Genomic DNA, 11,331 nt, shown 5'->3' with positions numbered 1-11,331 from the left:
CTACAACCCCCACAACTGAAGGCCCCACAAATCTGGCTCCAACTAGCACAACAACAGCCACCACAACTCTGGCTCCAAGCACAACTACAGCGACAACAACTGTAACTCTAATCACCACAACTGCAGCTCCCTCATCCCAGGCTCCAGCCACAACAAATGTGACCACCATATCTCCTGCCCAAGCCACTACAACATCAGACACCATAACTCCGGAGCCAAGCACAACTGCAACCACGACAAGTGCGGCTCTAATCACCATGACTATGGTTCCCCCAACTCTGGCTCCAACCACCACATTTGCAGCCACCACAACTCTAGCTCCAACCACCACAGCTGCAGCCATCACAAATCCGGCTGTAGCTACTACAACTGTAGCCCCGACAACTCTGGGCCCAAGCACCATAACCGCAGCCACAACAACTACAGCTGCAGCTACTACAAATTCAGCTGTACCCACCACAACTATGGATGAAGCTACTACAACTGTAGCACCCACAACTCTGGCTTCAGCCACTACAAGTGTACCCACCACATCTGAAGCTCCAACCACCACAACTGTACCAAGCACATCTCAGTCTCCTACCACAACTGAAGCCTCAGCACCTCCAGCCTCAACCACATCTGCAGTCACCACAGCTTTGGCTACAACCACAACTGAAGGGCCCACAACTCTGGCTCCAAATACCTCAGCAACAGGTACGACAGCTGGAATTCCAACCACAACTGTACCCACTACATTTCTGGCTCCAGCCACTACAACTTCAGGCACCATAACTCCGGAGCCAACCACAACTTCAACCACTACAAGTGCGGCTCTAACCACCGTGACTGTGGTTCCCTCAACTCTGACTCCAACCACCACACCTGCAGCCACAGCAATTACAACTGTAGCCCCCACAGCTCCGACTGCAACCACCCCACATGTAGTCACCACAACTCTGGCCCCGACCATTGTATCTGTTGCCACAAGAACTGCAACTGCAGCAACTACAAATTCTCTAGCTCCAACCACCACAGCTGCAGCCATCACAACTCCGGCTGTAGCTACTACAATTGTACCCACCACATCCGAAGCTCCAACCACCACAACTGAAGCATTAGCACCTCCAGCCTCAACCACATCTGCAGTCACCACAGCTTTGGTTACAACCACAACTGAAGGGCCCACAAATCTGGCTCCAAATACCACAACAGTAGGTACCACAACTCCAATTCCAACCACAAGTATACCCACTACATCTCTGGCTCCAGCCACTACGACTTCAGGCACCATAACTCCGGAGCCAACCACAACTTCAACCACTACAAGTGTGGCTCTAACCACCATGACTGTGGTTCCCTCAACTCTGGCTCCAACCACCAGGCCTGCAGCCACAGCAACTACAACTGTATCCCCCACAGCTCTGACTCCAACCGCCCCACATGTAGTTACCACGACCCTGGCTCCGACCACTGTATTTGTAGCCACAAGAACTGCAACTGCAGCTACTACAAATTCTCTAGCTCCAACCACCCCACCTGCAGTCACAGCAACTCCAACTGTAGGTATTACAACTGTAGCCCCCACTACTCTGACTCCAACCACCCCACATGCAGCCACCACAACTCTGGCCCCGACCACCGTATCCGTAGCCACAACAACTGCAACTGCAGCTACCACAAATTCAGCTGTACCCACCACAACTATGGATGAAGCTACTACAACTGTAGCACCCACAACTCTGGCTCTAACCACCTCAACTGCAGCCACCACAACTCTGGCTTCAGCCACTACAACTGTAACCACCTCATCTGAAGCTCCAACCACCACAACTGTACCAAGCATGTCTCAGTCTCCTAACACAACTGAAGCCATAGCACCTCCAGCCTCAACCACATCTGCAGTCACCACAGCTTTGGCTGCAACCACAACTGAAGGGCCCACAACTCCGGCTCCAAATACTACAGCAACAGGTACCACAGCTGCAATTCCAACCACAACTATATTCACTACATCTCTGGCTCCAGCCACTACAACTTCAGGCACCATAACTCTAGAGCCAACAACAACTTCAACCACTACAAGTGTGGCTCTAACCACCATGACTGTGGTTACCCCAACTCTGTCCCCAACCACCCCACCTGCAGTAACAGCAACTACAACTGTAGCCCCCACAGCTCCGACTCCAACCACCCCACATGTAGTCACCACAACTCTGGCCCCGACCACTGTATCCGAAGCCACAACAAATACAACTGCAGCTACTACAAATTCAGCTGTACCCATCACAAAGATGGATGAAGCTACTACAACTGTAGTACCCACAACTCTGGCTCTAACAACCTCGACTTCAGTCACTGCAATTCTGGCTTCAGCCACCTCAACTATACCCACCACATCTCTGGCTGCAACCACCACAACTGAAGCCTTAGCACCTCCAGCCTCAACCACATCTGCAGTCACCACAGCTTTGGCTACAACCACAGCTGAAGGCCCCACAACTCTGGCTTCAAACACTACAGAAGCAGCTACCACAACTCCAATTCCAACCACAACTGTACCCACCACCTCTGCAGTCACCACAACTGAAGGGCCCACAACTCCAGCTCCAAATACCACAGCTGCAATTCCAACCACAACTATACCCACTACATCTCTGGCTCCAGTCACTACAACTTCAAGTACCATAACTCCAGAGCCAACCACAACTTCAACCACTACAAGTGCGGCTCTAACTACCCTGACTGTGGTTACCCCAACACTGGCTCCAACCACCCCACATGTAGTCACCACAACCCTGGCTCCGACAACTGTATTTGTAGCCACAAGAACTGCAACTGCAGCAACTACAGACTCTGTAGCTCCAACCACCACAGCTGCAGCCATCACAACTCCGGCTGTAGCTACTACAACTGCAGCACCTGCAACTCTGGCTCTAACTACCTCGACTGCAGCCACCACAACTCTGGCTTCAGCCACTACAACTGTACCCACCACATCTGAAGCTCCAACCATCACAACTGTACCAAGCATGTCTCAGTCTCCATCTACCACAACACCGATCACCACAACTCATGGCACAATAGATTTGGGTCCAAGTAGCGCAACAGTTACCACAACTCTAGCTCCAACCACTACTGCAGCTATAACAACCACAACTCAAACTCCCAAAACCCTGACTGCAGCCAATACATCTTCAGCTCTAACTGTACCTACAAGAACTCTGGCCCCAACTACCACAACAGTGGCCCCTACAACACTGGCTGTAGCTCCCACAACTGTAGCCATCACAGGTACCACATCTCCAGTCATTTCATATACAGTAGAATGAACAACTCACTGTATGTAGTGTTTTTTTTCTCTGCCAGGTCTATACTTGAGTTAAATATATAGGCCTAAATTACAACAACGCACACACCAAAGGGCTCAGACATGCAAATCTGGAGAGATGGTGTAACAGGCACCCACGTAGCAGGGCCCTGGGAGCAGTTAGGAGTTTGGTTGCTTGCTCAAGGGCACATCAGCAGATTAACTAACAGCTTTCCAGCTATCAGTCCACCCTCTATACTTTGGTCCAAGCTGGACTTTAACTGGCCACCCTCCACTTTCAAAGTCAAGTCCCTACAGACTGAGCTACTACCGCCCCCAACTATACTGTAAGTACTTGGAAGCAATAAGTGAAGGGTGAAGAAAAGACATTTTGACCCCAAGCATAGCTCTGCAATTTTGTTTCTGAGTGTATCAAACAGAGACTAAAGAACATGATTCCAGTTACACATAGACAGATATCTCTCTCGGCAGGAGGTGATATAAAAATGAATTATACATATAAATAAAATTCATCCTAAATTTTATTTACAATTAACCAACTTCCATAGTGTGTAGTTTTAAAGCTTTTTCTTCACATTAGTCTTCTGTGACAATGTCCTGATGTTACCTTTAACATAATGGAACTGCAGTAATTGCAGATTCTAAGACATGTGGCAAGTCTCAAATTTCTCATTAATCTTTTTTAAATATCCACAGGTTTGGCATCACTTGCACATCTAAAGATGAAGATAACTTCTTATGGAGAGGTCAGCAATGGAACCGTCATTGAACTTGTTAAACAGGTATGAAAAAATAACTGTGTATGCATAATCATTGGTAATTGTTAGCTGAACAAAACACAGTATAAAGGGTGTGAGTTAGATCTTCTGATATGTTTTTTCCCCCTGTGTTTTAGTTTTTAAGAGAGAATCTCCTGAATGGAACAGCCCATGCAGTGGCAGTGACAAACATTCAAAGGATTAGAGCCGCCCCATAGAAGCTTCACATGGACAGAAATAGTCATAAGGGTGTGGTGGCGGTTTTGTTTTAACACAATGTGAAGGGGAAGTTCACCTCAACCGCTTCATCGCAGCCGGTTTTCGTCAGTTTGAGCACAACTTATCAAATGTATCTGTACACCTCTGTCCTGCAACCAATTCTTCCAAACCACCAGAAGAACCTTGATTGAACTTCAGACTCAGTTCTGTCTTATGCCTCTTTAACAGAATCTGTCAAATTAAATCACCAAACAATATTTTTGTTTTCCCAGGAACATGAATATATGTGCATTTTGCTGCAGTATCAAATTGCACAGTACAATGGGAAGCTCAAACGAAGCAATCTGACCCGTCAAAGACGTTTTTTAAGACGTGTCAGAAATTCACATGCTCTGTAACTGGAGGACCAGCTGCCATGCTGAAAACTCTGTAACCAGGAAACTGGTAAACTGTGTTTCTCATTCACTGCTCTCATTGATGATATGCAAACACGGAGAAGTTTCACATGACACGCTGGAAACAATAACCTTGGAGAGTGTCTCATACTGATACCAATTCATTGGAAAACCTGAATATGAGCAGGCTGCTTGTTCAGTGCGTGGGTGGTGCTGTGCAATAAAACCACACTGAGAAATATTTGATTAAGACAAGGAAGTCTAAAAAGACATTCATTAATGATTAAGGATTTATGTGTGTGCTCAGTTTTGTCCATTTGCCCTCTGTTGACTCACCTCGTATTGAGTTTACCTGGTGTGGAATGTATAAACATGTTGCAGTGTTTGTTTTTTACACCTGCAGACAGAATGAATTTATTCTCACCATCACTGATTTCAATATATTTTTAAACGATTATTTTTGTACTAGGATTATTCTGTTTAGTTTGTTTTAGTCATTTGTTTGTAGTCACTTTTACGTCAAGTTATATGATCATTTCTACACTGTCATAACCAAACCATTTACTAATGACTTTCTGATTTAAAACACAAAATTTGTTAAGTTGTATTACATCCCTTTGAAAGATGAATAAAGAGATATCTATATGAAGTGCCCTTCTTTGTGATCTGTTCTTTAATAAATACTTTGAAAAAAAAAACTTTATTCAACATTTTAAACATAAATATTAATTGTAAATATCAAAGGTTACTGAATATATCAAAGTGAATATCTTCAGAGACAAAATACAACGTGTGGATTGGAGTTGAATTGAATTAATTTGTGTCTACAGGATATTTAAACCTCTTTCTCCCTCGACACTGGATACAACACACAAAAAACATCTTTCTGAAAACAAGGTCACTTTGTAACAAATCATTAATAATTAATAAAGTGCCTCTAATAGTTGATGGTTGACTCTGCTTTAGTGCCCCGTCACTTCTTTTGGTCATTTTATTTCATCCAAAGTCAAAGTTTTCTTATCACAGCTTCTGTTACTGTGTTTTAGTTTATAAGCTCCCAATGTTTAACAGTTTTATAATTTTTATGATTAATTGTCTGTTGTTTTATTTGTGTATAAGTGTGACAGAGTTCCCATCCTGGGTGATTTTAATATTCATGCACACTCTAAGAAAAAACGGTTCTTGAGAGGTTCTCTGGAGAACCTTTCAAACCTTAACAACTTATACAGAATATAGCTATTCTGTATAAGTTTTCAACCTTTGTGTTGAACAGTGTTTGTTGCAGCCAGATTCAGTCAAGCTAAAATCAGTCACCCTCTCCTGGTGGAATGATCGCACATGATCCCTGATGGGCAAAAAATCTGAACATAATAACCTGAAACTCTGATGTTGTTGTAGTTCCATGTGGTTGTCACTAGGTGTCACTATATTTTACCTGTACACAAAACCTTCCTTCCTTCATAAAATACTTCATTATTTAGATAAGAGTATTTCACATCTGTATCAGAGATCATCATTTATATTTTAGATTAAAAGTATTTACTGCATATTTTCAGCTATGGTTTCTATTTTTATTCACTTTAATTGTGGCTCGCTGATGTTGGTTTTTGTGCTTTTTAGGCAAATCTTTAGTTTTCATGTGATTTTTTTTGTTGTATTTTCATATTTCAAGACATTAACTTCCCATAATATTCACGTAAATGGCAGCCACAAAGACAATAAAATATTAGTGAAGGAAAAAAGTGAAAAACTTTTGTTATGTTTTATCAACTGATCAGAGCTTAAAGAAAAAAAATCCTTTAACTTTTCTATTTTAAATATTAAACTCATTTATTAATGTGTGTTTGACATTTTTGAAATGACCCGTTTTGTTGAACAAACAGTGTAAAACCCATCAGACATCTACAGATATATGCGGCAGGAATCTGAGCTCTCTGTGTGCTTCAGTGATGACATATGATCATATCAGTAAACATCATCTCATGAATGTGACGTTGTCATGTTTGGACAGCTGAGGGCATCTTTTGTTGGGAAGTGAACCTACAGCAGTGAGGCTAAGGCGGCTGTATGGAATATGGAATATAAAAAACAACCTGATGACGGTTTAGACGGCCATGAAGGAAAGTTATTAGAGTTTATTTTCATGTTTTAACTCAGCTGATCAGCCTGTGTATTATGTTTCTATCTGTATCTGTAAATGAACAACAAAACTGTTAATAAATACTATGTCATGAATGACAAACTACAGTAATTATGGTTTGAAAAGACAACAAATAATAAATTAAACCTTTGTAACTTTAAGGTAATGCATATGCGTGACGTCGCCCACATGTTTGACATGGATCATCGGTGGACCTGAAGCTGAATGATTCCAATCAAAGCGTCCACGCTCTTAATCCTGCATAACTTTAAGCCTTAATATAATGTGAACAGGTGAGTTGTATATAAATTCACCCTCAGTACAGTTGTCATGAACGGGGAAATTAGCTACAGAGACCAAAACTGTTTTTTGTACCAGGCTGTAAACATGTTTATTTCTGCTGTGAAGTTGGACATTTGGACATGGGGACTTATGGAGACTATATATATATATATATATTTAGCCTCACACTTTTCTTTTTCGTTTTTCCTTTTCTTCCTTTTAAGTTTTTAAGTTATGGAAAACACTTTTTTTCCTCTATTTAAACCATAAAATCTGCAACTTTACAAGGTCAAAAATGATGATGATTGATTGTAACTTTGAAGCCAACATTTCTTGTTATTCTTTTATTTGGTTGCCTTGTTTTTCTTTCACTTTTCCTCTCCCCCTCATTTTGTCCTTATCCTCCTTTCCTTCTTGATTTGATGTTAAAATGCTAAAAGGATTCTTAAGGTAGATCATTAATCACCCTGTAATTCCTGTAACTTAAATCATCCAGCAACTGCATGTTTGTATTTTTGAGTAATAACCCAGGATGGACTCAGCAAATAAAGCCAATGATTTTCCATTATCCAACCAGGTTTGTACTGCGAGGAGCTGCCCTTTGATTCGTATAGAACATTGTTAACCGACAGGTGTGTCTTTCACTCTATTGTGTTCGTCCTGAGTTTCAACACTGGTTGGTTTAGTGTGTTCCTGGACGTCTGGTGTCATTTTAGATTAATATGCATCAGTTGTCCTCAAACGCACCATCCACAGTACAAACATGTATTATTCTTTTCTTTCTGTTTCAGCACATCAGCTTTAAAATGAAACCATTTTCTATGAGGTCAAAGTACTTCATTTTCATTTACAGTGCACTGTTCTTATACATACAGTCCACACAGTCACTTTAGAAACAAAACACACAGACAAGAGGCATCAAATATTTTGCTTGTATTAAACAGTGAGTTGTGAGTTTTACATTGTTGTAAATTGAAGTAAATGAAGTAAATTGAAAATGTAGTGCAGGAAATCTGAACGTCGCCTATGATACAAAATATTAACTAGTAACTATGGCTGACTATGAGTTTGGTGACATTTTAACTTGTTCTGAGAAATAAAAAATCAAACCTAAAAAAAAAAAAATCATGGTTCAATGTCTGTGTTTTAAAGAACAGGACTTTACTCAAAAAACAAAAAAAGAAGTATGAATAATCTTTTGAGGGGTCGCCAAACAATAAACAAAAAAGAAAAAAATCATTTACTGTGTGTGTGTCCTGTACCGGATGTCATCTTACCCGCTTTGTGAGGCTATATACACTGCTGCTGTCTGTACAGCGGACATCAGCAAACAAACGGTAAAGGATACTCAACAGGTCGAATCAAACAGCATCAGTCAGCCTGTCAGTCAACACCAGATGAGATCTGTGAGTATTTCAATTTAAAAATTAATATTTCTCCAATTTCAACCAGTTATAGTGCACATCATTCATTTACAATGTAATTATTAAAGGATGCATTGTTCTTTATTATTCATGTTACAGTTTATCTGAACAAAGTTTTCTGGACTGCTTATGTAAGAAAAATGAAACACACATATTAGAATTGTTGTGTGCAATAGAATACTACAATTATGTAATTATTGAGAAGTTGTTTTTAATTTACAAGTTACATTAAGACTGTTTTCAAAGACAATGTAGATGCTCACAGAAATAAAAAAGAGTTTTTGTTCCACATGAAAGTGATCAAATCAATTTCAAGATATTCGATAAGTGTCACTATATACAAATACTTCAGCACTTTACAGTAAAGATGAAGATTGAGTCATTTCAAGTCTAAAAGTTGTTTTGAACCTAAATCTAACAAAATCCAATTGTTGTATTTCCAAAGCAGCAATGCACCTTCACACAGTGATGATGAAGATCTGTGTCGTCGTTCTTCTGTTTGTTGGTAACTTTATTTAATTTCTTCCCAAGATAATATATATAAATAATTATTAGATTTGTTTGAAGTGTAAATCTAAATGTTATACTGATGCATCCATGATATTTTTCAGCCTCAGGTAAAGGACAAACAACCACAGCAACCCCAACAACAACCACTGCAGCAGAGACAACTACAACAGCAGCAACAACCATGGCTACAGCAACAACAATTACAACTGCTCCAACAACAACCACCGAAGACCCAGCAACCACCACAACAGCAATGACAGATACTGCGACCACTACAGCATCCCCAACAATAACTAAAACTGCCCCAACAACCACCACAACAGCAACAACAACCACCACAACAGCAACAACAACCACCACAGCAGCAACAACAACCACCACAACAGCAACACCAACCACCACAGCAGCAACAACAAGCACAGGAAACCCAACAACAACTACAACTGCCCCAGCAACCACCACAACAGCAATGACAGATACTGCGACTACCACAGCATCCCCAACAACAACTAAAACTGCCCCAACAACCACCACAGCAGCAACAACAACCACAATAGCAGCAACAACAAGCACAGGAAACCCAGCAACAACTACAACGGCCCCAACAACCACCACAGCAGCAACAACAAGCAAAGGAGACTTAACAACAACCACTGCAGCTGCAACAACTGCAACAGCAGCAACAACCACAGCAACCCCAACAAAAACCACTGCAGCAGAGACAACTACAACAGCAGCAACAACCATGGCTATAGAAACAACAACTGCAACTACTCCCACAACCATCAAAGCCCCAGCAACCACCACAACAGCAATGACAGATACTGCGACTACCACAGCATCCCCAACAGGAGACCCAACAACAACCACTGCAGCCGCAACAACTGCAACAGCAGCAACAACCATGGCTGCAGCAACAACAATTACAACTGCTCCAACCACCACAACAGCAATGACAGATACTGCGACGACCACAGCAGATCTAACAGCAGCTACAGCTGCCCCAACAAGCAACACAACTGCCCCAACAAGCACCACAACTGCCCCAACAAGCACCACATGCTCTGCAGTCATCTACAAAACCAGTTTCCCCGTCGTCATAGCAATTGTTACAGCTGTTCTTTGGAATTAACAACTGGACGGGAACAAGGGACTAAATATCATCAACCCTTTGGGACTGTATATATTATGTATTAAGAGACTGAAGAATATAACTTATCATATTTATATCTGTGATTCTGTATTGCATGTGCTCATGGTAGTCTTCATTTGGATGTGCATGATAATAGAGAATTTAAAGTAGAGAAAGTTTAAACAAAGATTGTATTTGTCGTTTAAACTTCTGTAAACCACTGTTGGTGTTGGCAAGTTTTTATTCAGCTTTGTTTACCCTTGTTCGTCTTACAGTTGTACTTTACAATATGTTGGAAAGTTGCAATAAATATCAATGCAATATGTTGAGTCTTGAGGCATTGCCAGCCTTTAAATCTCATTCATAAAAGCTTTATGAGGCATAGATTCCCACTAGTTCCCACTTTAGATGAGCTCACAAAATACTTAATTAACGAGTAGTAAGGGCTTTGGAACTGCCTGAATTCATGAATTCCTGCATTAATAACCGTTTATAGGTCACCCAATGTAAATGGAATTTGAGAGTTTTTATAAAACATCTACTTACACACACTCACTAAGCATTAGTACAGAATAAGTAAAACATTTATAACTATGATTATAAACCATATACTAATGAGTGTTTACATCAGAAACATGCTTTATAAATGATGAATTCAGCATTTACTAATCCATAACTACTGTGCTTATCAATGATGAGTAAAACATTTAGAACTGTGTTTATAAACTACATACTAATGAGTATTCATGCGTTATAAATGATGAATTCACTATATATTAATACTTAACTAATGCTTAATAGTGTGCACTCATTATAAAGTGTTCAGTTTGAGGTTAGCAGTTTCTGGTCTGAAAGAAAAAAATTTGGCTCACATAATAATAAATAAACTTAAATACACTATTTTGTAAAAGAAACAATAAATGCAAAAGAATATACAAATGAATATAAACAGTTTGATCATTGCTTTCTGTGATTATCAGTGTATTTTATCAATGTAATGATGTTGATGACTTTCAACTGCGTATATGGATTCATATTACTGCTGCATTGCTTTATGTTGCAGCACCGCTGTCCTCTGAGATAGATAGATAGATAGATAGATACATAGATAGATAGATGCGTGTTTTGTGTTTTAACAACGTTTCGCTTAAGAGTTATTGA

General features: G+C 40.6%; 2 protein-coding genes across 2 annotated transcripts; both read left to right on the top strand.

Annotated features, from left to right (window-relative positions):
* On the top strand, window positions 1-5,238 carry LOC104932337 (mucin-2). Its single transcript, XM_019264062.2, has 3 exons — window positions 1-3,273; window positions 4,007-4,092; window positions 4,206-5,238. Exons 1-3 carry the CDS (start codon window positions 258-260, stop codon window positions 4,284-4,286), a joined length of 3,183 nt encoding a protein of 1,060 aa, XP_019119607.2. The 5' UTR covers window positions 1-257; the 3' UTR covers window positions 4,287-5,238.
* A 2,755-nt stretch (window positions 5,239-7,993) lies between these two features.
* Window positions 7,994-11,331, top strand: LOC113748237 (cell wall protein DAN4-like). Its single transcript, XM_027291307.1, has one exon. The coding sequence runs from the start codon at window positions 9,220-9,222 to the stop codon at window positions 10,168-10,170; it is 951 nt and encodes a 316-aa protein (XP_027147108.1). The 5' UTR covers window positions 7,994-9,219; the 3' UTR covers window positions 10,171-11,331.

This window comes from Larimichthys crocea, chromosome XVIII (assembly GCF_000972845.2).
Source record: "Larimichthys crocea isolate SSNF chromosome XVIII, L_crocea_2.0, whole genome shotgun sequence".
NCBI classification, from domain to species: Eukaryota; Metazoa; Chordata; class Actinopteri; family Sciaenidae; genus Larimichthys; species Larimichthys crocea.
This window is presented reverse-complemented; position numbering and strand designations above follow the sequence as displayed.

What these genes read in the sequence shown, in the direction of transcription:
- LOC104932337 (XM_019264062.2), top strand. Translation starts at nt 258, where the DNA reads ATGACTATGGTTCCCCCAACTCTGGCTCCAACCACCACATTTGCAGCC. An exon ending in CACAACTGTAGCCATCACAG is followed by an intron (nt 3,274 to 4,006) that starts GTACCACATCTC and finishes AAATATCCACAG; the next exon opens with GTTTGGCATCACTTGCACAT. An exon ending in TCATTGAACTTGTTAAACAG is followed by an intron (nt 4,093 to 4,205) that starts GTATGAAAAAAT and finishes CCTGTGTTTTAG; the next exon opens with TTTTTAAGAGAGAATCTCCT.
- LOC113748237 (XM_027291307.1), top strand. Translation starts at nt 9,220, where the DNA reads ATGGCTACAGCAACAACAATTACAACTGCTCCAACAACAACCACCGAA.